Source organism: Camarhynchus parvulus, chromosome 1 (assembly GCF_901933205.1).
Source record: "Camarhynchus parvulus chromosome 1, STF_HiC, whole genome shotgun sequence".
Taxonomy (NCBI): domain Eukaryota; kingdom Metazoa; phylum Chordata; class Aves; order Passeriformes; family Thraupidae; genus Camarhynchus; species Camarhynchus parvulus.
In genome coordinates this window covers 98,840,134-98,867,385 of record NC_044571.1, presented here as the reverse complement: position 1 = coordinate 98,867,385, position 27,252 = coordinate 98,840,134, and the positions used below count along the sequence as shown (strand labels likewise).

Sequence of the window (27,252 nt, the reverse complement as noted above, 5' to 3'; positions counted from 1 at the left end):
CCCTTTACGTTTTTGCTCTTTCAATGATTTCAAATCAGGTGACAACAATGAAATTCTTCCAATGCTGCATGGACCGCCTTTGACATTTGCAGATATGCCAAGCCAAATTCTGTCCCCACAAATGAAAAAGATGCCCCATGGCAATTGTGCTGGAACTTGGAGCAATGCTTTGGCTGTCATCTTGGTGTATTTGCACCAAGCCAATGCATTTTTGTAAAAGGCATGATTCAGAGTGACATCAACAGTCTTATTTTTTGCTTTTGTCACATCCGAAATTTCGAATCTCATGCAAAGTTCCATTGTCGTGGACCCAAAAATTTCCAAGTCCTGAGGTTCAGAGGAAGCCACAGGAAGGAGTTTTGTCCAAGAACACCACTCATTCACAGGATCCATAATGACCTGTGAGACTTTTACAGGAGTGTGTTTTAGAACCGGCCATTCATCCACTGGCAATCCAACCATGCATGTTGAAAATGTTCTCCCTTGCCTTGAGTGTGTCAAGCAAATGCTGTCTAGATTTGCTGCCTGAGCCAAAGTTTCCCAAACGTTCTGTTTTGGTTGGACAATGGGCAAATCCGCCCCATTGCTTAAAGCAATAGGTGGCAGAATGAGGCACACAAGCATTACCAAGCTCATGGCTTCACCTTTGCTGAGAAGCTTTGCCATGTTTTTGACACCCAAACCCCAAAAGAAACCCCCAAGTCCTTGTTCTTTTATGTCTTTTCTGAGTCGATTTCTGGAGTCTGGTTCTCTTCTTCCGTCTGCGTGCTCGCTTCTCTGTTTCCGGAATCAGTGTCTTCGCTCTTGAGTCCGATATGGTTTCACATGTCGCGCTGACACCCACTTCAGACCTCGCCCTGTGGAAACACAAGCGAAACCTTTGTCCCATGTAATTAATTTGAAGGGACCTTCTATTTGTCCTGTCTCTGGGTTTCTGATCAAAACTAAAGGATTCTCTCTTAGTTTTGCCTGAGAGCCGTTCGAAAAGTGTCTTAAAATCAATGGATTGGGCTCTGAAGAGCAGCTGTTGAGAAAATTCAATACAATGCCTTGTTCAACCTCATGTGAGGCGTCGCCTTTGGCTCCCCCCTTTTTTGTCTATCCAAAAGGGATTTCAGGGTATGATGTGTTCTTTCAATGATTGCTTGACCCATGGGGGAATATGGAATACCAAATGTGTGTTTGACTGTGACAGTGGTCACAAGGGTTCTTGAATGAGGCAAGAGATGAGAATGTTGACTCCATGTTCAGAAAGCTTGATTTATTATTTTATGATATATATATATTATAATTATACTAAAAAGAAATAGAAAGAAAAGTTTCCTCAGAAAGCTAAGTTAAAAATAGAAAAGAAAAGAATGATAACAAAAGCAGTTGGCTCAAACAAAGAAAGAGAGCCAGCTCTGCTGTGACTGGTCACTGAATCAAAACATCTACACGAGACCAATCACGGATCCACTTGTTGCATTCCACAGCAGCAGATAACTATTGTTTACTTTTTGTTTCTGAGGCCTCAGCTTCTCTGAAGGGAAAATCCTAAAGAAAAGGATTTTCACAAAAATATGTCTGCGACATCTGATACCCCACTTTTTCAGGAATTTGTCAAGCACCTTCCCTGTGTATGTTGGGCCATTGTCTGTTTTTATATCTTGAGGTACACTTAATGATGCAAATGTTTGCAAGAAATGTTGACAGGCATGTATGTTCTGCTGTTTCTCCTGTATGTGCTGATGCAAAAACTGCTCCTGAAAATGTGTCCGCTGAAACATGAACATTTTTGAGCTTTCCAAATGATGGATATTTTGTGACATCAGCTTGCCACAGTTGAAGACTTTGCTGTCCCCATGGATTGACTGCTCCTGTGGAAGCAGGTGGCTGCACAAGCTGACTAATGATTTCCCTCGCCTGGCTCTTTGAAAGACGAAAGGATTCCATCAGTGCCTGTGCATTCTGATGAAAAAATGCATGGCTTAATATTGCCTGCTCAAAAATGTCTGGTAGGGTTTGTGAAATGGACATTGTCAACCTGTCCGCCTGGGCATTCCCTTCCACTAGAAATCCTGGAAGCGATGTGTGTGCTTTGATGTGAGTGATGAAGTATTTATGTTCTCTGTTTTCTAGCAATATTTTCATGCCTTACAAGTATGAATATAAAACTTCCTTGCTGGTCTCTTTCAAAAGTGAACCTTCCAACCATTTGACCACACCCGCAACATATGCGGAATCTGTGATCAGATTGAGAGGTTGTTTGAACAACAACAAGGACCACCCAATGGTACCACTGCAGAGGCGTTTCCTTGTTAATGCTTGGAACGGAGAAATCAAGTCTTGGAGCATCATCTGGATGAAGCAGAATGCTGAAGAAACAGTCCTTGAGGTCAATGACCACAAGCGGCCAATCTCTGGGAATCACTGAGACTGAGGGAAGTCCCAGTTGAAGTGGTCCCGTGTCTTCAAGGACTTCGTTGATCTTCCTGAGGTCATGCAACAGTCTCCATGTGCCTGATGCTTTCTTTCGGATGACGAACACTGGAGAGTTCCATGGACTATTTGTTGGCTTGATGTGTCCCTTTTGCAGTTGTTCTTGGACCAGGTTTTTCAATGCACTCAACTTTTTTCCTCAAGGGGCCACTGATCCACCCAAACTGGATCATCTGTCTCCCAGGTTAACTTCAGTATGGCAAGTGCTGCAGTGACCCCCACTAAAAATCCACCTCCAACTTCGTGCCCCATTGTGCTAAAAGGTCTCTTCCCCATACTGTGATGGGCTTCTACACAACAAAGAGACGAATGATTGCCGTCTTGTTTCCTGGTCCTGTGACAACAATGGAATGCTCACTCTGCAGACACAGAGAACTTCCCCCTATGCCTGTGAGGGAACCTAAAGGTGCAATCAAACTCCATTCTTGAGGCCAAAAGGCGTAGGATATAACTGTGATGTCTGCCCCTGTGTTAAGCATTCCTCTGATGACAATTGTTCTTTCTCCACAGGTCAACTGACAAGTGACAGTGGGTCAATCTCGGCCTATGTGTTTCACCCAGGAAGTATGTACTTCCACATGGTCCTTTGAAGGAAATCCTTCTTCGTCAAACACTGGCATGACCTGCTCCATGGCGTGTGGTGGCAAAGCGATAGCTTTTGCTACTGGGGTGTTTTCTGCCGCAATCAATGGTGGTTGAAGGGCCTTGGCTAAAACTGTCAACTCTTCATTTCTATTTGCTGAAATGATTGAAGGATAAACGACAAGTCTGAGGGTACTGCTTCTGTCTTTGCCAATTATCAAGAAATCTTGTCTCTTGGGTGAAGTCCCATTGACACCTGTTGATATCACTGTGTGACTTCCATCCAAGAAGCACGTTAACTTGGAAGCTGCCAATGTGCACTGCGCTCCTGGTGGGAGGAGTTCTGGGTCACTGGGGATTCTGCTGATGACTTTGCTGAGGGAATCTGTCCGATGTTCTCCGATGGTTGTCCTGTCTGCTCTTGTGTCATCACCATCACTTATGTCGACATGTGCTGATGATGTTGCGCGCCCTTTTTGGCGTTTCCCAGACACGGTAGAGGTTTTCCATCCACATCCATTTGAGAATAACACTCATTCGCAAGATGTCTTCCTCTTCTGCATCTTGGACAGAGTGGCCTTTCTGTCTTTGGCACTTGCACTTGTGCTTGTGGGCAGTTCTTCTTCATGTGTCCAAATGCTCCGCGCCTGTAGCATTGTCCACCAGATGAGTTGCTCTTCTTTTCAATGCTTGCTAGAACTTTGTCTATCTTGTCGATCTTCTCATTCTGCAATTGAAGCATTCTTTCCATTTTTTCTCCCAACTGTCCTCCCAGTTGTTCTTCCAACTCTCCTCGCAATTACTGCTTCACGATGGATGCAATGTGCTGAGGTGTTCCCACTTTGCTGCATGTCTCTACCATTTCTGCCAAAGAAGGTCGACCGGGCATTGCACTGATGACCCGTTGGCAATCCGGATTGGCATTGGCATAGGCAAGACTTTTGATGAGATGTAGTTTCACCATGTCATCAGTCACTTGTCAATCCACAGCTTGTGTGAGTCGATCTGTGAATGAGGAAAAAGGTTCAATGGGACCTTGTCTGACATTTGTGAATGGGATATCTTGTGCTCCTGCTGGAGCAATCTGCAGGATTGCTTTTCGTGCTGCTTCCTTGATGTCATTCAGCACTCATCTTGGAAGCCTCGCTGCTTGTTGTGTTGGATTGTCATCTGGAGGATTACCTGCTAACTGTGCCACTGTGAGCTTTGCGTTTGGTCCGCCTTGGTATCTGAGCCTCAGCTCTGCAAGAGATCTTCTCCATCTCATGTCCCACACGAGATTCTGCATGTCGGTGAGAATCATTGACACAAGGCATCTGATGTCGTAAGGTGTAAAGTCATACATGTTGAAAGTTCCCTTCAGAAGCTGCTTAAAATATTGTGAATTCAGTCCATTGTCTCTGATGGCTTTAGCTAATTCTTTGACCACCTCGTGACCCAGTCTATCCCACCTTGGATCCTGACCCTGGGCATTGTATGTCACTGGCATTGTGATGTCTCCCGAACCTTGCAATTAAGTCTTTTTCTTTTCCTAATTTTTTTTTAATATGTGTCCAATCCGTTGTTTCAACTTCTCTTCTTCTGGAACCTGCAGCTCCATGGGTATCTGCATGTACAGTGGAGTTGTAGAAGTCATTGGTGTCTCTGGAATCCGCATTCCTCATTTTGATGAAGTCTTTGGCCTTGCTCCTAAATCTGGAACAGGAATCTGAAATTCTCATGCTTGCGTTCCCATGGCCGTGCTTAAATATTGTAGAAGGTATTTGGCTGCACTCCTTGGTACAGTGATTGCTGGCTTCCTGCCTGAAGAACTGGCTGCTGTTGCTGTTGAAACATCCATGCTGGAACACCCTCTGAGGCAGTAATGAGTATTGTATCATCCTGTTGTTGTGCCTCATCAGAAGTGTCTTGAGCTTCGTGAGATTCAGAAGCTGATGAAAACTCCATTTGCTGTGTTGTACTTGTCTTCTCCGATTTAGATTTCCTTTTGTATGTAGTTGGAAAAAATGTTGCGATGTTGCAGTCCCGCCACCAGACGGCGCTGTGGCTTGGCCGACCAGGTCTGGCACGGTGTCCTGCAATGTGGTGACCCCACCACAAGGTGGCGCTGTCGCCCGCCTGGTTGACCGCGATGGTGGCGCGACCTCGATCGGCTCCTGTTGGCTGACTGCAGCATTGGCGATTTTGAGTGAGACCGAGACTGTGCGATTTTTGACTGAGCCAGCAGCTCAGATTGGATACGTGTGTGTCTCCCCGGGACTGGAGAGGTCGGGATCGAAGGGACTGGGACTGGAGGGACCGGCATCGGAGAGGGGGCGGAGCCCCGGGATGTAACCGAGCCCCGGGCACGCCCCTTCCCTGCCCGCGTCGTCACAGGGGAGCGGACCCGCCTCCGACCGCGTCTTCCGCGCACGCGCGATCTCGGGAACGCCTCCTTCCTCCCCTAGACTGACGTCACTGTCCCCGTCCCGTTCCGCCTCCGATGTTTCCCCCCTGGTTTGATCCGTTTCGGAATCGCCCTCCTCTTCCTCCGACACTGTATCCGCACCTTCCACCGGCGCGCGCAATTCCCGTTCGGCTCGTGCCCGCGCCGCGATTCAGGCAGATCTCCGCGTCCCAACTTCCGGGCATGGCGTCATCACCGCGCGCCTGCCGCGTCTCCCTACGGGTGCCGGCTGCGACTGTGCAGATGTCCCGCCGGGCTTGTCCCCGCCTGACGCTGTCCCCGCGGTCTGAGAGCTGTCCCCGGGTGGCTGCGCCACATTTGTCTCGCGATTTCTGCCCCTCGCTCGCGTTTTTTGCACCGCGCTCGCGCACACCACGTCAGCTCCCGAGTCTCCCACCGGCTCCGCCCCCCCTCGCCGGCCGGCCCCGCCGCCGCCCGAGGCCGCCGCCGCGAGAGAGTTTTCCCCTCCCCCTCTGGTCCCACTCCGGCCCCCCTTCCCGACTCTGCTGTTTTCCCTCCTGCGAATCGGGAGGACGCGCCCCCATAATGGCGCAGTCCGATTCCTCGAATTCGCTTGGGGAAATTTCAACCCTGAGCTCTCCCGGGAGTGAGAGGGTGTCTGAGTCTAAGCCCGATAACCCTGAAGTATCTGGGGTTTTCGGACGCTTTGGAGGCCCCGTGGGCTTTCGGGGTGATGAGGGAATCGGAGGTGATGAAGTTCCCTCCTGCTCCCCTTCTATGGGAGCTATTTCTGTTTCCCCTGGGACAATTGGAACGAGAGCCGCCCTCCGCTTCTGGCTTTGCTCCCCTCCCTCTCCCCCTGTGGGAGTTTTAGCAAGCTGCTGCTTGGCAACCTTCCCAGATTTTGCTGAGGTTGCTTCCAGCAGCACCCGTGCAGATGGTAAAAGTTTCATGGCTATGTCATCTTTTCTTGTGGCCGAATGATAAAGATGTCTGTTGATTTATTGCCAGAATCCCACTTCAAACAACAGACGTGTCCTGAGTACGGATAATTACAGTGCACCCATAGCAAAAGATCTCTAAGTTCTTTCTTTGAAATTGCCTCTGCCACGCCTTGTAAGACTGACAAAATCCTGAACTGCTCCTGGGAACATGTACCCCCCGTGTTCTTAATTTTGACCTTCTCACCAAATCCGAGTTGTCAGGTCAGTCCGAAGGTGCACCTGAAAAGCGGCCAGCAGTTCACAGGAGAGGATCCAGGCGGCTTCTGGCTGTGCTCCAGACTGGTCTGCTACGAGTCTCTTCTGCAGAAGCTCTCTGGATGGTCTTGAGAGTGGCTGCTGCTTCTCGGGCTGTTCTGGCTGCTTCCCAAGAGGCTTAGAGGCTTATCAGTGCCCTCTTGGAATGTGCCCACCCAGGGACGCCAATTCTCGGGTTGCTGCCCCGAGATGCGTAGGATGTCTCTGCTTCTGGACTCTTCACTTTTCGGTCTTGAGGCTGTTTATTAATTCTTATCTATAAAATTTTCTTTCTGCCCAGCGGAGATCCGCTCTGCAGGGCAGCCACGAGCACTCTGACCGCCCCCGAGGCGGTGTTGTCCTTTTATATTACAAACTACGTATATCATATTTACACTTAATTCCCAATACCTATCACCTATGTTAGACAGTGCACTTCTACTCTAAACCAATCCCAAAGTGCCAACACCACTGCAAAAAATGGAGAACAAGAAGAAGAAGGCTAGACATGCCCAGATTCCTCCATCTTGTCCCCATAACCCCCATACCAAAAATCCTAAAATCTGCATTTTCACCCTGTGAACATTATATTATTACACTATTCAAACCTGTGTGACTCTCACATCCTCATACAAAGTTAGCAACTTGCTCCAAGGGTCAAAATCAAATCCCCAGGTGTTCTGGGCAGCATGCCAGGGTCTCCGAGCCCCCCGGCGGGGTCCTTGGCAACTCTGGACACCCGGAGGGATGGACTGAGTTCTGACAGAGGAGAAAAACACAAAAGTTAACTATTAGAAAAGATATGCATTGTTGAAAGCCTTAAGCCACAACCCTTTGGCTAGCTGTGAAATTTAAAATTGAATTAAAGATGTTAAGGTATACCAACTCTCATCTATCATTTTCTATAATAAACATTCTATAGTTTTGGCTCTATAATCAGACTAAACTATCAGGAAAACATTTGCTTAAGTGCTTAGCTTCATTAGAAGGCCAAATCTGGAATATCAAAAGCATCTATAAACAATCTGTTTCCTCCTATGTACCATGTATTGTTTAAAATCTTACAAGAGCTAGAACATCCGCCTTCCTCCTTGAAACATTTACTGTTAAGCTGAACAATGCTTCAGGGAAGTACACACTACTACCTTCCCTCCAGTCAGCTGGTGTGCCCCAAACATGACACGTGGAGGTAAAATAATTTCCATTTTAAAGCCAACTAAGCCAGTGAGAATACTGGACATGAGCTGCTATAGAGATACACTAGTCAGGCAACCTGCAGTGACCAAACTGATGCAAAGGAATGACACTGCTGCTTCCTCTCAGCTGTTTAACTTTAGACAGAAGTGGGAAATACAGTTTTTAAATTTACATACTCAAGGCTTGCAATGTGTACAAGCAGAAGTTCAAATAATCTTTAAAGTGAATATAAACAAAAGAATTATTCTTAATTTCCAGTTCAAACCCATGGAAATCAAAAGTGTTCAATGGCCACAAAAAAGGGTCCTTTGAAAGATGACAAAACCCTCTCCTACAAGTGTAAAAAATTCCAATCTCAGTCAAAAAAGCTGTTGAACAGTAATAATAGGTATCAGAGAGAAGAGAGCATCAACTTGGCTTTGTGTTTATATCCATTTCAGTCATCATCTCTCAGAAGAAACTTCTGTCCTGTTATGCAGCAATGGGTAAAAGGTAACATTCTTCATAGGAAAGGCACATTCAATTGAATGTTCTTGAGAGCAAACACAGCTTTTTTTATTAATGTCACGTTTGCTGTTATTACATCTGCATGAAAATGGTACTAAACAGACAACTACCAGTGTGCCTCAGTTCCCTGAAGAAGGTTGCACTGGAGATGCCACAGCTGAGGATGCACACAGCCTGCCTGTTTTCTAAGGGCTGGTCAGCACACAACTCAAAGAACTCTGTGCATGAACACGTAGCTTTATTTATGAGAGAAGCATGAGGTGACAGAATATCTGTCGTCAGAAGGAGACCAATATGATCCTTCAGGATAAATGCTCAAACTGTCCCACGATGTCAGAGGAGGCCAAAAATGCTCAAAGGAAAAAGGGATCTACAACATCGTCCATTTGTGTAATTATTTTCTCAGATTAACCCATTAAATTCCTTGGTAGAGAAGGTCGTATTTAGGAATGTTATTGGGATCAATAGGACTTCTCACAATGAGCTTTCCCCGCATTGCTCCACGGTAGATCACTTCAATCAGATCTATGAAGTCTTGCTTTGTTTTGAAGCTTCCCACAAATTTGGTGTGATCTGGAGACCTAAATATAAGCATAAGACAAAGGCAGAATTGTAACATTGAAGTATTCAGAGAAAAACCACCTAAAAATGTGAAAATATGCCCAAATGAGATAAGGAGTTCTGATCTGGTCATTCTGAAAGAATGTACTAACTTTGTAATGGCATAAGCAAGTCAGGAATATGCTGTGACCTCCAAAGGTCAAACATGTGCAGTGTTATGTCTAAGATTTTAAAAATTTCTTACTATTTTTTGCAGAGTCAGATATATTTCACCTACTTACTGCATCAAGGCATATTTCAAATTACTTCCCTGTTTACATCCTTCTGGCTTCCTACAGAATTCTCAAAGCAGATGCTGGTAACAACATTATAGTTTTCAAATGTTACCTTCCCCAGACATGGTAACATAGAAAAAGACTGATAATTCTTACAGACATAATAGACAATGGTAGGATGACTTACCCATAATCAACCTTCATGTGCTGTCCATTGAAGAAAAATACAGTAGATGGAATATAACTGATGTCAAAATACTGGGTGTACACTGGGACATTGTTCACATCTACCAAGTAAATGACTGCCATTTTACTTAGGTCATGAGCTGTTTTTGCAAGCTGCAAAGAGTGAGAAAGGCAGATGACAAATAGACTGAGAAACGAGAACAAGAGGGCAGCAAGCTTTATAAAGCTTGTTTCTCTTATGTGTTACCAGCTTAAGCAGGTATAGAATATCACATCTTGTCTACCTCAAGCACTTTTTTCAGCCACTACAGTAGTAACACAGATGCTTACTTTTCAAACCTTTTTATAAATATCGTGTAATTTCATTCTATATTGGTCACCAAACTTTCCATGAGTGCCTATCTTAGCAAAAACATTCTCTTCTATGTGCCAAATATACTTGTACAGTCCGTTAAAAAGAAAAAAAATAAAATAAAATAAAAAAGTCTTACAATATCGTCGAGCTGCAGACAAACAGCATCATTATCTCTTCCAAAACGGAGAACCAAAACCTTCTCAGCGACGCTTTTAATTGCCTGATCCACTTCCCTCTTACAGGTCAGTTTGGGCAGCAGAAAACTCATCGCGACAGATCACGGTCTCCACTAAAATCCCAGCCTTACAGTTGGGGAAAAAACAACAAAACAACACACCACCAAACAACAGCAACCTGCGGGCCAAAAAGAAGCAAAACTTCTCTGTGCTATTACATTTTTTAAAAGGAAAAAAAAAGGGGGAGGGGAGAGAAGAGAGCAAGAGAGAGATCACAGATCAGCAGGCCGGGCTGCTATGACAAACCCCTCGGCCCCAGCCGACCGCCTCACGCCCCAGCCCAGCGCGGCGGCAGGGCCACACCCGGCCCCGCACCAGGGGCGGCGGCAGCACCCACCGGCAGCCCCCTCAGAGCCCGGGGGGCTCCCCGGGAATGCAGTACGGGAGAGTTCGGATCACCGCCCGCCGCAGCTCCCGCCGTGGGGGCGCACACAGCCCGGAACGTGGCGGTGCAGCCGCGGAGCGCGGGGGACAGCCGAGGGGAGCACCGCGGGCCCGCCCCGCGCAGGCGCAGCGGCTCCGCGAGGTGAGCGGCGGTGGCGGCGCGGCCGGGGCCGGCGGTGAGCTCGGGGCGCCTCGGGGTCCGCCCGGCCCGGCCCTGCCCTGCCCTGCCCTGCCCCGACCGAGCCCCGGCGGGGGGGAGCGCGGCCGGAGTCCGGCAGGTGCTTCTCCGGGGAGTGGTGCCTCGGAGGCCGCGGGCCCCGCCGGTGTCCCCGGGAGGGCTGGAGGGCACAGCGCGGGGCTGTGGGGTGGGGGCCTGCGCTCAGCGGCTCGGGTGCTCGTGCGCTGGTTTAAAAGTTGTTAAACTCGTGCAGTGCTGCTCCCCTGCCGCCGGCCTCATCGGTGAGTGTCTAAAGGGAGTGCCGAGAGTATGGATCCAGGCTCTTGCCCGTGGTGCCAGGCCATGGGACAAGAAGCAATGGGCAGAAACTGAGGCACAGAATTTCACCTGAACATGAGGAGCAACTTCTTTACTGTGCAGGCGGTTGTGCACTGAACAGGCTGCCCAGAGGGGTTGTGGAGTCTCCCTTATTGGAGATATTCCAGACTTGTATAGACACAGCCCTGTGCCATGTGCTCTGGGATGACCCTGCTTGAGCAGAGGAGTTGGACCAGATCCATTGTGGCCCCTTCCAACCTTACTCAGTCTGTGATTCTGAGTGGGCAGCTAGGCTGGGGAAGTAAGGCAAGTTGTTCAGTCTCTGAAATATCAGTGGAGAGCCTTTGTGTTATTGAGATGAGTTGCAGTGAATTCATTATCAAAAAGAAAAAAAAAGGAACAATACTTTCAGTGCTACACATGTAGGTTCTTCAAAGAGCCTTAGATGGATTCTTGCAGTAATGATGTTAGTTTGAATGACACACTAGAAGGTAGCTTGGCTCTATCAAAAGCTGTCATCAAGTATTCTGATGGTGTAAGTCTGGTGCTCAATATTGACTTAAATGGAGCTCCAGGAACGTAAGTTAATTGAGGAACTGATCCTTGATTTCTCCATGCTTCTTTGAGTATTACTTTTGCCAGTAGTTAAATCCTTCAATTTTACATTGAAGGATTTAACTACTGGCAAAAGTAATAATTGTGCTTCCATTGTGGCACTTACAAATTTTCACATTGTTAGGTTGCTTGGTTGTTCTTGGTTTTTTTTATCTTAATAATGGCAGAACATGAGAGGTCAGCCACCAATTTGATCAATTACTGTGTAGTAAAATACATGCCAGGTTATATAACTTTTCTAAATAATACACTGCTCCTTCTGTGCCTCTTATCTTAGCAGGTACATGTTTACAAACCCAATATTAGATCTAACTTCTTGTTCTATATATCATATTATTTGCAGTTTATTAGGAAGATTATGATTTTTTTTTTTTTAATTGAATTAATTCTAGTTTTGTCCAAATTGTGTTTCCTCAAGGACTGAAACTCCACTGATGCTTAGTTCAGTAGTGTGCATAGGCCAAGGAAACTATTAAGTGTTCTTGGGTGTGTTTTTCTTTCTGCAGACCTTTCATATTTAAATACAAATGTAGATAAAATAAATGAGACTGGGGGGATTTATGTTCTCAGCTTTATGAGCCTATGCCAACTTCACAGACAATTTATCAAAAAGAAAGAAGATGGTCTTTTCTTGTACTAATTGTTATTCTTCCTTCTCTTCCTGTTTTCACAGGATAGATAAATTATATAAAAATACTTCTGATTTGCATGCAGCATTTCACTGACTTTGGTTCTGAAGGCTCATCATATGATACAGATAACTTGTAGAGATCTTGGACAGTTCTTGACGGTTGTTTGACTGCATTTTGAATTGCAGTAAGTATAGCTGGTTTAAGCTGTTTTTATTTAAGAATCAGTAAAAATTCATAGTAGAAGGTGGAATTTCTAGCATCCTTCAAGAAGTAACCTATTGCCTGTCAGTGTTAATAAGAATAAAAATAAGCATGTGTGTTCTTTGTGATTTCTGACAAGTTTTTTTCCCCTCTTATTGGAGTTTTGCAGATAAGTGTTGCGACACAGCACATGCCTAAGTATGCAGTCTGCTAATGTGCTTCTGAGAAGAATTGTAAGAAGTTCAGTCCTTCCATTTGCCACACAACATGGGATGAAAAAGGATTTGTTTCCGCTCAGTAGAACTCTGAGTTTATCGCTTTGTCTGAAGCAGGACAAGTCATGTGAACCCTCAGAAAAACTGGATTTAGATGAGTGGAAGAAGGTAATGAAATCTGGGTTGCAAGAAGAGGTCAGTGAGATGGTCTCAGAGCCTAAGGAGCTTTCCAGTTTGGGTGCTGCACGTGAGACTTTGGAGATGTGGAGGCTAGCTGGCAGAGCAGTTCCAGAAAATATGAGTGAAGAACAGCTAAAAACTTTTATGGAGTGTCCTTCTAAGTCAGCCAAAAAGAAGTATTTAAAATATTTGCATCTCAAAGAACTGTACAAGAAAAATGACAAGAGAAAGATGGATGAGAAAAGGGAAAGGAGGCTGGAAGCACAAGATCAAGATTCAAAAACAGAGGAGGCCAAAAAGAGTCCATTTGTATGTTTATGGTCCCGCACTATGGACAAAGCATACAATTGGAGGGCTGCTCAGTCCATGATCTTTGGCCAGCCTCTAGTATTTGACATGTCTTATGAAAAAGACATGTCTGTCCGAGAAGTCTCAAACACAGTGAGACAGATAGTAATGAGTGAAAGCAGCAATCGGAGATCTGTGGATCCATTCCACATTCACTTCTGTAACTTCAAAGATGATAGCCTCTATCACAGGGAATTTATCAAGAATTACAGAGAGGCGTGGGACAAACTGCTTATCACAGTGACAGACCAGTGCTACACAGAAATCTTTCCAAAGGATAAGCTCATCTATCTGACAGCAGATTCTCCCAAAGTAATGAAAGCATTTGATCATGATAAGATCTATATTGTTGGGTCAATGGTTGACAGGAGCATAAAAAGGGGAGTCTCTTTAGCACGGGCAAAGCGATTAGGGCTGGAGACTGCAGCCCTTCCACTGGATAAGTATTTGCTGTGGAATACTGGTGCCAAAAATCTCACACTGGATCAAATGATGCATATTTTATTAACCTTGAAAGATACAGCTGACTGGAAGAAGGCTCTGGAATTTGTTCCAAAAAGGAAATACTGTGACTTCGTAAACAAGCCTGTAAAGGAATTGAAAAAAACGTTAGACCTGATCAGCACGCTCAAACTTGGAAAGGGACGGGAAAAAGTAGAAAAGCAATTTGCCAAAAACTACCCCAAGAGATATAAACTAAAGCAAAAGTAGAGTGATGGGGAGGAAAATGAATTTTTTACACACAAACTGTGCTGACTTCTTGGTACATCTGGAACTCTGTTCAGCTTTTAATCTCAGAACATGTTTTGTTACTTATGTTTGAAATTGCCATCATTAAGAGTTGGGTTTTTTAATTACTTTAGTAGTCCAGCTGTTTAAATTTATTCACACATTATTGAAATTATTTAAGAGAAATGAGATAATCTGTTGTAAAAAAAATAACTCTACATGAAGACTATCAGTCTGTTCCATTGAACTGTGCTTGGGCAAGGGTGATTGTTACTGAATGCAAAGGTCTTCAGAGCTCACTGCTTTGGAGGCTGTCTACAGTTTTATTCTGTAGGATCACTAAGATGAAGTAGAAGAGACCTCTACCATTACTTCCTGAATCCTCTTGTGTGCAAATGAATTCACCTTTGATAGGTGAACTAAATGGTTAAAACTTTGTGTGAGTTTGGGGAACTGCACCATTTATTTTAGGATGTTCTGTCTGGCACAAATAAAGTCCCTGTTTGGAAGGAATCAGGCAAATTTCTTGTCTGTGCTGAAAAAAAATTAATCTTACCTACTTTTGGGTAAAACTTATCCCAGAGTGCCTGTGTTTTCAGGCTATGTAATGTAGATTTCCCAAAGTGCTGGAACTTCCGGGTTGGTAAACTGTCCTATTAGTAAATACTTAGAGGAGCAGAGAGCCTTTTAATATTTCTTACAGCTCAAAATACATTGGTGTCTCTCTGGAGGTCTGTGTTCAGACTGCAGAGCTGCCATGGGCAGCTAAATACAGGTCTGGCGTCTGTGGGATGAGGAGGGCTTTCTTTGTGGTGGATGCTTGAAGTCAGTGATGGCAGGTGATGAGTTGGTGGTCACCCACTCCCTGGTGACCTCTTCCTACATGCTGTTGTAAGGTGGGGATTGGAAGATTCACTACCCTGACACTGCCCTTCACTGCCTGTTGTGAGGGGCAGGGGCCTGCAGGCATGGATCACCTCTGGCACATGGAAAGACCTGGTTTTTTTTCAGCTGTGTGTGGTTGGGAAGTACACAAAGCTTCACCCTAGGGTGGTGTTCCGGGTGATGCTTGAGAGCTGCCTTCAGCTGCCGGGGAAAGCCTGAAGTGCAAGGACTGGCTGTGTGAGTGTGTGTGCCTCATTCAGGCAGACTCTTTCCTCAAGAGAGGAAGAAAAAACAATGGAGCTACGGGCTGCTGCGTGCCACAGAACTGTGGAATGGTTTGGGCTGGAAGGGGCCTCATCTAGATCCAAGAGAGAGACTTCGGAGATGTGGGTTCCATGCCCCTTCTGTCATCTGCTCTTCCTCTATACACACAGCCTCTTCTGATCTGCAAACTGGCTTGCACACTGGCGTGGGGGAGGTGGTGTCACTGCCCACTTGAACTCGTGTCACCGAATCACAGACTGGGTAGGTTGGAAAGGGCCACAGTGGTCAGCTGGTCCAACCTCCCGAATCAAGTAGGGTCATCCCAGAGCCCGTGGCACAGGGTTGCATCTGGATGGCTTTGAAAAGCTCCAGTAAGGGAGACTCCATAGCCCCTCTGGACAACCTGCCCAGTGCTCGGTCACTGCACAGGAAAGAATTTCTTCCTCATGTCCATGTGGAACTTCTGTGCCTCAGTTTCTGCCCGTTGCCTCTTGTCCCATTGCTTGGCACCACCGGATCCTATTTTTTGGCGCCCCACCTGCACCCCCTTTAGCTATTTATACCCACCGAGGAGGCAGTGAGGCAATTCTGTTTGTGATCACGGGAGGTAATCGTTAAACCACGCGCACTGAGGAGGGCGCGGCAGCGGACGTGGTTCCTTCGCACCCCCGGAACGCAGAGGCTCAGGGTGCCATGCCGGCAGTGGCGGGGGGTGACTCTGATCCCCCCGCTTTCCCCGGGGGAGGGAATGGAAGCCGTGCCCGCGTGCGCGGCGGCTCCGGACCGCCGTCATTCAGATGGGCGCCGCTCGGCGCGCTCCCGCCGTTCCCGCCGCGCCATCCCCGCGCGCCGCAGGGGCGGGGCCGGCCTGGCCGCGAGCGGGCCTCGCGGGGGCGGGCCCGAGCGGCGCGCGTGCGCGGCGCGTGAGGCGGTGGAGGAGGCGGGGGAAAATGGCGGACGGCAGAGCCGAGGGGGAGAAGGCGAAGCGGCCGCAGCCCGCAGGAGGTGAACATGTAGCGCCTCTCGCCGCGGAGCTGCGGGGTGGGAACGGGCTCGGGGCTGGTCCAGCGGGGGTGGGGCGGTCCAGGTGTGCCTCAGCCGGCCGTGAGTTGCCCGGGCCGGGCCGTGCGGTGCCCGGCCCTGCGGGGAGAGTGGGTGGCCGGGGCCTGAGGGGACTGCGCTGGGGGAGAGGCCAGTCACGCCTGCTGTGCTCAGCTCTACCGGCGCTTTTGTAAAAACACACCAGCTTCCCGTTGTCCGTGCAAATGCGCTATTTCTCTCTCGTAAAAATACACGGAGTACTTAACGCCGTGTTCTGAGGGAAATACGACTGTTGCTGTCTGCAAGGATGAAGACAGAGCCTTAAATATTAACTTTCAACAATTATGGTACCTTTTTTATAAATGGGTACAGTGAATATTCTTTAATTGCTGTTTTAAGCATTTGGGGATTTTTTGCTTGGCAACAATCTGTAAGTTTGCTGTTTGGCTGTTTGGTCCTATAGTATTTATATTATGACTGGACATTCCTGTAATTTCTGCAGTATTTGGTTCGAAAATTTTAATTGTATGTTTCTTTTCTTCTTTCTTCCCTTAAAGTTGAGAGGACAGTGTCTTTGCAAGGATAAAACTTTTCTTTCTTGGTGTATTTAATTTTTTTTTGTTTTAGTTGGGTCTTAGTGTTTGTGGGGTTTTTTTGTTTGTTTGTTTGTTTTTGGGGGGGTTGGGTTTTTTTGTTTTGTTTTCATATATCTATAGGGAGGGGGCACTTCTTAGATCTGTTGAAAAATTAAATCAGGCTTGTAAACCAATCAGGATAACCTCAACAGTGAATGTTGTTTCTCATAATCACTGACATCTGAAGAGTATTGATTTCAGGTAGTTCTTTGACTCTTGGTTCTCTGTTGGCCTTTGGTGGCTTTTTGGTTTTTATTTTTTGGTGGTGGTATTAGGTGTTTTTTGTATTAGTAATACAGTAACTGGACAGCATCAGTGCATCAGTAATTCGTACTGTCTTGTGTGCTGTTTTGTGTGCTGAAACATGATCTGAATGACTTGAGGTGCCTTGGCCCTAAGGAAGAATAGGTGTTCCCTGAGGATTTTGAAAGCAATTTGCAGTTCTTAGCTTTTGGCAGGGTAGTGGGGCTTATCTTAAAATTAATTTAGCTGTGGCTGGTTTGTTCCCACATGCCCCAGTGGTTCCCAGGGACAGCAGATCCTGGAATGCTGTGCAGCTGGCACTGTCACTCTTGTCACCTCAGCCACCTGGGCTGTGGAAGTTGTCCCCTCGTGTGGCTTGTTGATTTGCATGAATAAAACTTAGCTGTGAAGGAGGACAACTTTTCATGTCTGCAATCCATGGGAAGGGCAGTAGCCAGTCTGCTTTGGAAATAGTGCTGGTGCTTTCTGTAGGTGAAGTATGACCTCCAGGAAATGATAAAGCAGCCTTGAGATCTTGGGATATCTATATGGACTGGCATGGGAGATGGTAGAGACCTGTTTGATGGTTCATATGCCTGAGTTTCTGTTTCCTGCAGAAATCAAACAGCACAACAGCTCCCTCCCCACCTTCCCCAATTGTCCTGTGCCCCTTACAGTTTTCTCATCAAGCAAAAGTGTTTCTTTCAGCAGTCTGGTGTTCATCCTTTGGCAAGCCTAGTTGAAATTATGCTCAGAATGCAGTGCTGATAGGAGCTAATTCTGAGAGAGATGTTCTTTAGGGTTTGGTGAGAAAACAGATATGGGTAGATTGTATTAGGCTTCATCTTGTGCCTAGCAGTATTTGAGAATTTGCACTTTAGAGAAGTAAGCTGTAAGAAGTAGTGTAATAACCTTCAAGCTAGCACTAGTCTAGGCACTGGTTCCCTGTGCCCTGAATTTTGGGCTGCTATGGATTTTGTGTATTATGGAAAAGAAGACTTAGCTCTACAATTGCAGCACTTTTAGGGCCAGTGAATCTTCTACCTACCCTTGAATCAGTCTCTAGTGTACTGAGGCTGCACTTGGAGCATTGTTTAATGTGATTTTATGCACTAACTATAAGGATGCTCTTACAGTCTCTGCAGACTGCTGCTGTAAACTCTGCTAAGACAGCTACCAGTACCCAAGGTCACTTGTGTAAATTTTGATTATTTCTCTTTCCTTCTTTGTTTTTCATTTTTATATCTATATTTTCTGGATCAAATTTCTAGTAGCTTTTTTTAATACAGTGAAACTGATTAAAGTTACAGTTTTTTTGTCATCTGCCGTATTTCCGAAGGTGAATGATAAATCCTTTTTGGTTTCAATCACTTATTGATACCTGGAAGAGTGGGGTAGAACTGGTATATTCTGCTGCTTCTGATTTGGGAAATAGCAGACAAATATATATAGATAGATTGAGTCCCTAGTTTTTCTCTTTCCTGATGTTGTTTGCTTCTTTTTTTTTCTCAGAGCTACAATCTTGTTGACCCCCAGTTCACACTTTCTTCTCTCTCATTGCTTCATCTTACCTAGTAGCTTTTTGCATTAGCAGTGCAAAGAGCTTTATCCCCCGATGGTCGGAATTTGCTGTGCATGGAAGGTGCTCTTCTCCATTTGATGTGATGAGGAACTTGTGCTAGCTCCAGTTGTTTTAAACTGCTGCTGTGAGCACTTCCCTGCCATTCCTTAATGTGTGTTTGTTTTTCCCCCCTTCTGCTGCTGCAGTGGTTTGCTTATTGCAGCGGCAGGGAAGTGTCTTTTTGCTGAAGCGTTTACTCTGTTCAGTGTGAGTTTTCCAAGGACACCTTTGTCTCTTGGTGTAGCTGAAGAAGCTGATTTTATAGGAATGGAAGTGTTACTTGAATGTTTTTTCTCTGTGGATCACTGTTCAGCTGCTGTGTTTTCCATGACTATACAGAACCAGAAAAGATGAAATCTGTATATATGCTTTTTTAGTGCTGATTCCTTCCTCAAGCAGAGCTTGGCAGATTTATTACAGATGAGATGCGGACAAGCAGTGACTTGAAAGATGATTGAGACAGCTGGCCTCACTGTAGTCACTCCCATGATTTTAGAGTTGTGCCAGACAAGCCTAGAGACTGGCATGGACATGATTTTGTAGAAATTTAGTAGAATTAATTTTAACTTAGATTATCTACTCTAGATTTGGAATTGGGATTCCAATTATGAAAGTTTATCTGTGGCAACTTAAAAAGATGTAGTCATCTACATTTAATTTACTACATGAACTTTGACTTCCATGCTAAATAAAGAGATGGTGCTTCAAGATTGTTTTCGTGGCTCATACAAGAAGTTCTGTACAAGTAGTGGAGTGCTTGCAGTTTCTTCTCCTCTTTGTGTTTTGCTGTCCACTAAATGTACATTGGTGGAAACTGCTGTCACTAAAAACATCTTACCTATTGCACCCAAAGTATAATGCTTTTTGAGGTTGCTGCTCCCATCAATCTGCTCAGTAAAAGTAGCTCATCTTGGTAAGTTGTTTCGACTTCACCAGGACCTGAAGAAGAGGCAGAAAAACCTGTGAAAACTAAGACTGTTTCTTCCAGTAATGGAGGAGAAAGTTCGAGTCGCAGCGCAGAGAAACGGGCAGCTAATGAAGAAGCTGAAGACTTCACCACAAAGCCTGCTCCTGCCAAAATGTCCAAGTTTGGATTTTCCATAGGCAGTCAGACAACAAAGAAGGCATCTGCAATATCCATCAAACTGGGAGCAAATGTAAGTTTACTGATGGCTTTTAATTTTAGAGAAACTGAGGGAAAAGGGAAGTACTTTGAGGAGGCTTCCTGGCAGAGGAAACCTGGAATTCCCATGAGGGTAACTTGGGTAAAGCTTAAGCAGGCGTTGCAGGGCCAGCTAGTCATGCATATGTAAGTACTTCAAGGTGATTAATAACAGGTCAGTAGTCTCAGGAATCATAAGACTTGATTGAAATGAACTGTAGATCTTTGAACATGCAGAATAATTTTATAATGAGATTTGATAAGTCTGCAATAATTTCCTGAGGGAAATTAGCAGACTTGTTAAGCTGTTCAGGCTACTTTGAAATGAGTGCTGGGAGCTTCATTGCATAGGATGCTTAAAGCTAGAAGAAAGCATCTAGATGGCTTAATAGATTGTCTTCCACTCCAAAGATCTTATTTTAGCATGGGGAATTGTAGCATATTTCCATGACTTTGCCTGTTCTTTGCAAGGTCAGTATGATTTATTTGTGTTAAATGCAAGAGATGAGGCTTTCTTACATAGGTTTCTAAGAATTCTGATCACCTTGTTTGTCAGCACAAGGTATCCTTGTGCTTGTTCAGATGGGAATCTGATGACTCTCTGTACTTCCAGAGTAGTCCTCCACTGGCTAGGACAAGGCAGGGACTGCCTCTCTGTTTAATACAGTTCATTTGCATTTCCCCCTGTCACTGTGATGAATACCTTGTAAGTAGCTGTCTGCACCAAATTCAAACTGTAATTGTGAAAGGCTTGCACCCGCAATGCCAGCATTTTAGAAACCTGCAGAGGATTAAAAGGGTGCTCTGTTATTTTGAGATGGAAGAGAGATGTGGGCTGGCAGCTTTCTAGGGTATAAATGCAGCCAGGTCAGCTTAGACTTTAGAAAAATGGACAAGGCTTCCTTCTCTGGGCTTCTAGCATGCTTCAGTTTCTCATGTCCAAAGTGGCAATAAATTTGGCTCAGGATTTCTGGTTCACTCAACTTAGTGGGTGACAGACAGTGCTGAAATTTACCTGTTTCTCTTCAGTCATTTTTGCTCCCCTAGGACATTCCCCATTCCTTGGGCGCAGATGCTTTAAAAATGGTGTGGTATTTCTACGTTGTGCAGTATCAGTGAAGAACAGCTGTAGGCAGTTGCATAAGGGCTCTGCTGCAGTAGCAGCTTCTAGGAGTGTGTATTAAAGAATACCAGTAAAATGGAGAAAGCACTGTATATGGTTGATTTACTACTATAGTAGCAATCTGTTACTAGTTACTTGGTTTTTTCTCAGTGGTGTTGAAGTAACTTTTGGTACCACTGTTGTAGATTATGTAGCAGTTGTGAGTTTGACAGCTTCCTACACTTTTTTTTATTTGGAAATAAAAGAAATACTCTGTAAAAGAACTTATATTAATTGGACTGTGTGCTAGATACTGATAGTAGTTTAAAAGGATTGAATTGTTTTAAGCCAGAAAGCTGTCACCTTGTTAAAATAGAAGAAAATAAACATATTATTTTTTCTGACCTTGATGGATAAGAATATCCCAAAAGAATAATGGAAGTAGTGACGCAATAAAATTTTGAATACCACAAGTTATTCAGGTTCTGTTTTAATTGTTCATGTCATGCACCAGTGGCTGAGTACTCCTGCAGTGTGCTAGAAAGTTAAGACCTGCATGTGGGGAGTTGTAATATGAGAGGGCTCAGCTTGCTGCTCAGAGTGATCACACATAAATGAGCAGTCATTTTCCTTTGTCGTTAGAGAATCCTTTATGTGCTTGATTCAGACAAAAACTTTTCCCCTGGTTTCCCATTTCATTGAAGATCTTTGATTTAATTTTACCAAAATACTTAAAAAGCCAAGGGTAGCTTTTTTGAGTTAGTAGACTTATGTTACTTGTGCTTTTTGTCTTTTCCAGAAGCCTAAAGAGCCTGTTCCAACCCTGGCTCCAAAAACCCTTTCTGTAGCAGCAGCTTTCAACGAAGATGAAGATGTGAGTAATAAGCCAGTGATGAGCACAAAATACCATTGGTGTGGTAGGCAGAGAGAGTGGGTTATTTATGGTTCTTAACATACATGTCGGGAATTTTCATCTAGAAGCATCTCATTTGGCTCTGATTAAGAATGCACAGTAGCTCTGTGTTGGTTCAAGAAATCATTAAAGTGTTGATAACTTCTCCCTGAAAATAAGATGCACAACATAATTTGAATTAATACTTGCTTTCTCTATGATTAGGGGGAGGCCAAGGAAAGTTGTGCTTTTGGTTTGCTAAATATTTTGTCATCATATTACTGCTCCTTGGAGTTGAACAAAGGAATTTGTTCCATAGCTGTGTAGGACCTGCATTGTGTGCAGAGTCCCTTTGCTGTCCTGTAGGGCTGTAGTGCAGCCTTTATCTGTCTTGTCAGGCGTTTGAAGTGTGCAAGGCTCTGACCTCCTTTGTCCCTGCAGAGCGAACCTGAGGAGATGCCCCCCGAAGCCAAGATGCGCATGAAGAACATCGGAAGGTAGGGCAGCTTTGAGCTCTGCTTTGGACAAGGGCCAGTGTGGAACACCTGCACAGCTCAGGGCGGATCTTGAGGATGCTTTGAGAATACAAGGAGGCAGAATAGGTGAAAGAAACATTTCTCCAGAAATAAGATTTTCAAATTTTAGCCTGTCATCTACAAAGTACTACATTTGCATTTGAACTTTGAATCTTATTTACATTTTTTGAGGAAGAAATTGAGTCTGCATTAAATAGAAGCTTTTGTTTTGTTTTGTTTGTTTGGTTTGGTTTTGTTTTTGGTTGTTTTTGTTTTAGGGGTTTTTTTGGTTGTTTTTTTTTGTATGTGTAATAAGTAGGAATTCCTGCTTGTCTCTACTTTGTATTTTTCTGGTTCTCTCTTTTATAAGTTGCCTTGAAGTAGGTAGTCTGGTCACATTTTTAAACTCATGTGCAAGTGGAAGATAAGAATCCTCTCTCAGAAAGGCAAAGAATTGCTTCTTTATTATAAATCGTGTAATTCTTCTGCTTGCCACAGATTTGAGACGGTAGGGGACCAGTCCTAAAATAAGTAGGGATCTTTTTAGAGGAGGCTCCACTTAAATTAGGGATGAATTTTGAGAATTTGTATTTCAGAGGTGTTAATCATGATAGACTGCTTTTAAAGTCAGTCACTCTGAAAGTTCTCTAGTTTGGTGGTTTTACTTTTTTCTCCAGGAACAAATTTAGATCCTCAGTTTCTTAATCTTCAAAGCTGGCAGCAGTTACTGCCACTGCCACGTCCTCTCCTGCCCCATCTCATTGCTGTATTTTGACATACTGGGTACAGATCAGTTCTGTGGCCAGCTTACAGTTGCTAATAGTGGGGGCTCCTGGTGTCACAGAAGGAAATTTGTATGGTAGAGGGGCAGACTGGGCTTGAAATTGGCATTTTCAGTGTCACGTGGCACAGTCTGCTATAGTTGAGCTGGCTTTCTCAACTGCTCTTGTTTTACTTTTCACAGGGATACACCAACCTCAGCAGGACCAAATTCATTCAATAAAGGAAAGCATGGATTTTCTGACAACCAGAAGCTATGGGAACGAAATATAAAATCTCATCTTGGAAATGTCCATGACCAAGAAAATAACTAAATGATGTGGATTACAAGTTGGGTGTTTTGGGGGGAGGGAGGGTGTAACATTAAAGGAACAGTTTCCTTTTTTAAGAATGGTATGAGACTATCTTTGGAGCCACTTTTTTAAGATTTTGAGTGGTACACTAATAAATGAGTTTGAAATTAGAGGTAATTTATGTTTTGTATACAGATTTCAAGGCATTTGCTAATTTTGTAGTTCATGTGATTAGTTTCAAAAGGTTACAGATAATAAAGAAATTGGAGTGGTACCTTTTTAAGATAATTTTTTTTGTCAGTGATTAAATAAGGTGGATGAAAAAGGTTACTGTCTCTTTAACCAGGTTAAAATTGAATGCTCTTGCATTCTCACTTCTGGCTCCCTCTTCATAACAGGAGAAACAGTTGACTCCTATGAATTCTGCTAAAGACAGTGAGCATTGTCTTGTACTAGAAGTGTTACTGGACTATTACTTTGAATATAATCTTACACAGGAAATAGTAAGAACTTGGATTTTTTTTCTCCCTGCAGTCACCTTTTGTTAAGTCTCTGCAAACTAGGAATTATGTTGCTCTGAGTGGCTCTGGTAACTTAGCTCTGATTTTGTTTAAACTTCATGTAGGGTGTGTAACCTTCAGTGGCCTGTTCTGTCCTAAGGAAATGGGCCTTGTCTGTATATTAGATACAGTCTGTAAAGAATATTCATTACAAAGGTAAATCAGTATTTTCAGTGTGCTCCTTTTAAATCATTAGCCTTGAGTAGTGCTTGTTAGCATTTCCTAGTGGTACACAAAAGCCACCACCAAAAATACAAGCTAATTTACATTAAGCTTCACCTTTGATTGAAATATTTTTCTTTACTATGCCTAGAAGGAATAAAAGCCACACCAAAAATCGGTAACTCACTGCTTAAGTATGAAAAATCTAAGATGCACTTTCCCTGTCTTGCTATTTAAGACAAAATGCCTTGATGCCTATGACCTCAGTGGACACTATCAGGTCAAAGAATGCTGTATCTGCAGTCCTGATGTTCCTAACAAGTATCAGCTTCAGAAATGAAACTTGACCTTTTCCTGCCTGTCTTCCTTTTGCAGTGCTTTTCAGCAGTGACATGAATCTGGTCAGTTTATTTTTTAGCTTCCATACTGCAGGACAGTGCTGAAGGATTTCAGTGCTAGCAATGGCCATCTAAATTTCAGTCTAATTTACATTGTGTATTTGTAAAAACATTTTATTAACAGAACTGGTTAAATAGAACATTATCAACAGCAATGCCACCACCTGCCCCACCAGCAGCACCTCCCATATCCCAAATAAGCATAAGGTTCTTTTTAAACTCCAATACCTGATAGTGTCAACACTAAATTAATTTCAGCTGGGAAATGGTTGTAGCATTCAATACATTAGTTGCTTTCATCCTGCCTCTAAAACTGTCTTCTTGCTGAAGTTGAACTTGCAAGTGCAGAAAGGAAAGTGCATCTTGAAATGTATTTTTTTATTATTATCATTATTTTAGGAAAGCTCTGACCACTTAGACTTTTGAGTTTGTAAGTTCTAAAAATATTTTTTTGTATTTTTGTATTGTATGTGTAATCTCTTTTCTTTTGAAGTCTGATGCAGTTGAATACCTGTAACTGTTTTCTTTTAAAAGCCTTGTTATAAACTTAACATAAAAATGTATACATTATTTTTCTTCCATAGCAGAAATACTTGGTTTATTTAAAACACACTTTCAAAGCTGATTTTTAGGACTTCCAAAACCAATTTCGGCATTACTGGAACTAGGCAAGACAAACTTTTCACTTCTTTTCATCACATGTGGTTATGTTTGTCTAAATAAATCCCTTTAAGATAGTGGTAATCCATAGTGAATAGCTATTTTCTTGTGCTCCTCAGTAGCTGGTTCATGCTATATCAATCACAAACAAAGCAAAACAGAACTTCAAATAAGAATGACTCAGAGATCTATTCCTTGTTTTAATTAACCTACCACCACATTCTTTCACATCTTTGTCTGAAGTAGATGTTCATACCCAGAATCTCCTTGTACTTCAAAATAATTTAGGAAATTGCTAGGCAGAAGAGCAGACATGCTATGAAATACCTTCCATGCAACTGAGAGAGCAAAAGTTATATTTATCTTCTTAGTTCTATGGTCAATAAATAATCCTGGACCCTGTGAGAGACTGCAGAAACTTCTATATCTCAGCAGCAGGTGAGCAGTGATCCTGCCTTACCCAATGCAAGTGTTCTCTTCCTTCTCTGGGCTCAGTGGGAGCAAATCCATCAGGATGGCCTCAGGTCTCCTCAGGACTGGGTGCCAAACAAGCTGGATTTGTCTGCTGGTGTGTAATGTCTGACACTTGCAAGAACAAACTGACTGATCTGAACAATATCATCAAGGTAAATGTTAGCTGGGATTAACTTGGAGCTGTAGGCTCGTGTTAGAGTAGTCATATTTTTTGCGTGCAGAGAGCCCTTTTTTCTTGTTGTTCTTGGTGTGATTTTTTTTTTGTTAGTTGATTTGGCTTTTTTTTTTCTAAGGATGATCAAGAATCCTGAAACTCATGATAAATGATATGATTTAGCTTAAGTGCTTCCAGGAGGTATGCTGAGACCTTGAACTGCTTAGTCCAGCACGCTGTGTGTGCCTGTCAGTGGTTGAAATGCTAGCTTGTGTGGTTTTGTCCCATGGGGCTCCTGCTTGCTTAGCAGGAATTGGCACCTGAGCAGCCTGCAGAACATTGATGACATAAGGTGAAGGTGTGAGCAGTTGCCCAGTAACCTTCTCTGTGCTGCCCTGCAGCTGGGCTGTTCTGAGCCTGCTGGCTTGCAAATGGATCCAAACTCATCTAACTGTATTAAAATAATAAAAAAGCCCAACAACCTCCTCCCCTCAAAAAAACCAAACAAAAAACAAAAGGCAAGAAAAATCCCCTCCCAAAAACCCAAACCAAACCAGCCCCACCAAACAGCGCAGTGAGCAGCTGATGGCCGTGTTTCAGGCAGTGCTGGGTGTGGCCCCTCACCTAATTTCATTCCTTTAAAGCCTCTCAGAATGAAGATTTTATCAGCAGGAAGGAGTCCCCAGCCTGTCTCTAAGGTACCTGAGGGGTGCCAGTTCCCAGGTTGTGCCCTATTGGGGATGACCCAATCCTGGTATTCATTGAGCTTTGGCAAAAGCAGCTGTGCTCCTGGGAGCACCAAGGCAGCAGCCACAGCTGCCATCGGGCCTGGTGAGCTTCATCTCCACGGCTGCCGGGTGTGTAGAGCACCCCTTTGTCAGAACTCACGGGACTCTGCTGAGCTTCGTGTGCTGCCAGTGGCTTTACTAAAGCTGGCTTTCCAAAGAGACTTGGGAGGAAAAGTCAGCTTTTGAGAAAATGGCAACTTCTGTTTCCTGAAAAGGCAAACAGGTTTTAAACTATTGGAATTCACTGGTGTCACTAGAACTCTGAATAGGTTGCTGTAAGATTAGATAAGATAAATCTGCTTGAAGACACTACAGGGTTTCAAGAAAGCTTTTTGTCAATTTGGTAGCCTTAAAGGGTGTTCTGCAAAGAGGTTTGGTTTTTTTGAATTCCTTATATAACTACAAGTTGAGGAATGCTGAGTAGTTCTGTTCTTAAGCTACAAAAGGGAAGGTTATGTTCTAAACTCACCAGCATTTGTTGTCTAGTGTCTCTGTCATGACTCACTAGAACACCATAAATATTGGATAATTAACAGTTTGCTATTTTACTTTATCTTATTAACACATCCCTTATTTCTTCTGGTTTCATTAACAAAAAGATCTACTGTTGTCTAATTTTGAAACACTGGCATCTTATATAGTACTTACTTAGGAAAGCAGCTCATGTCTAATAATGTGGAGCCATTGCTTGGGGGTAGATGCATAGTTATCCATGGAATTAAAAGCTGGGAACATCAACTTGTTACACTTTAACTCTGGACACAGCATGTTCCATTTGTGTTTGCAAACTTGCATTTA

General features: G+C 44.0%; 3 protein-coding genes across 5 annotated transcripts; 2 read left to right on the top strand and 1 right to left on the bottom strand.

Moving 5' to 3' along the window:
• Positions 1–8,438: 8,438 nt before the first annotated feature.
• TXNL4B (thioredoxin like 4B) lies at positions 8,439–10,522 on the bottom strand. The gene is made up of 4 exons (XM_030958645.1): positions 10,363–10,522; positions 9,926–10,143; positions 9,436–9,587; positions 8,439–8,993 (listed from the first exon to the last, which is right to left on the bottom strand). The coding sequence occupies exons 2-4, from the start codon at positions 10,055–10,057 to the stop codon at positions 8,828–8,830; spliced, it is 450 nt and encodes a 149-aa protein (XP_030814505.1). The 5' UTR covers positions 10,058–10,143; positions 10,363–10,522; the 3' UTR covers positions 8,439–8,827.
• Positions 10,354–14,328, top strand: TRMT10C (tRNA methyltransferase 10C, mitochondrial RNase P subunit). Of its 2 annotated transcripts, none has more exons than XM_030958633.1 (3): positions 10,354–10,551; positions 12,194–12,336; positions 12,515–14,328. In XM_030958633.1, the coding sequence occupies exon 3, from the start codon at positions 12,554–12,556 to the stop codon at positions 13,805–13,807; it is 1,254 nt and encodes a 417-aa protein (XP_030814493.1). In that variant the 5' UTR covers positions 10,354–10,551; positions 12,194–12,336; positions 12,515–12,553; the 3' UTR covers positions 13,808–14,328. The 2 variants fall into 2 exon arrangements, with proteins under 2 accessions (XP_030814493.1, XP_030814482.1); XM_030958622.1 differs by lacking the exon at positions 10,354–10,551 and adding an exon at positions 10,599–10,868.
• Positions 14,329–15,866: 1,538 nt separating this feature from the next.
• PCNP (PEST proteolytic signal containing nuclear protein) lies at positions 15,867–25,122 on the top strand. 2 transcript variants are annotated; one of them, XM_030952005.1, is made up of 5 exons: positions 15,867–15,979; positions 19,451–19,671; positions 21,578–21,652; positions 22,112–22,167; positions 23,150–25,122. In XM_030952005.1, exons 1-5 carry the CDS (start codon positions 15,925–15,927, stop codon positions 23,277–23,279), a joined length of 537 nt encoding a protein of 178 aa, XP_030807865.1. In that variant the 5' UTR covers positions 15,867–15,924; the 3' UTR covers positions 23,280–25,122. The 2 variants fall into 2 exon arrangements, with proteins under 2 accessions (XP_030807865.1, XP_030807874.1); XM_030952014.1 differs by lacking the exon at positions 15,867–15,979 and adding an exon at positions 16,761–19,427 and having other exon boundaries at positions 19,503–19,671.
• The last annotated feature ends 2,130 nt before the right edge of the window (positions 25,123–27,252 follow it).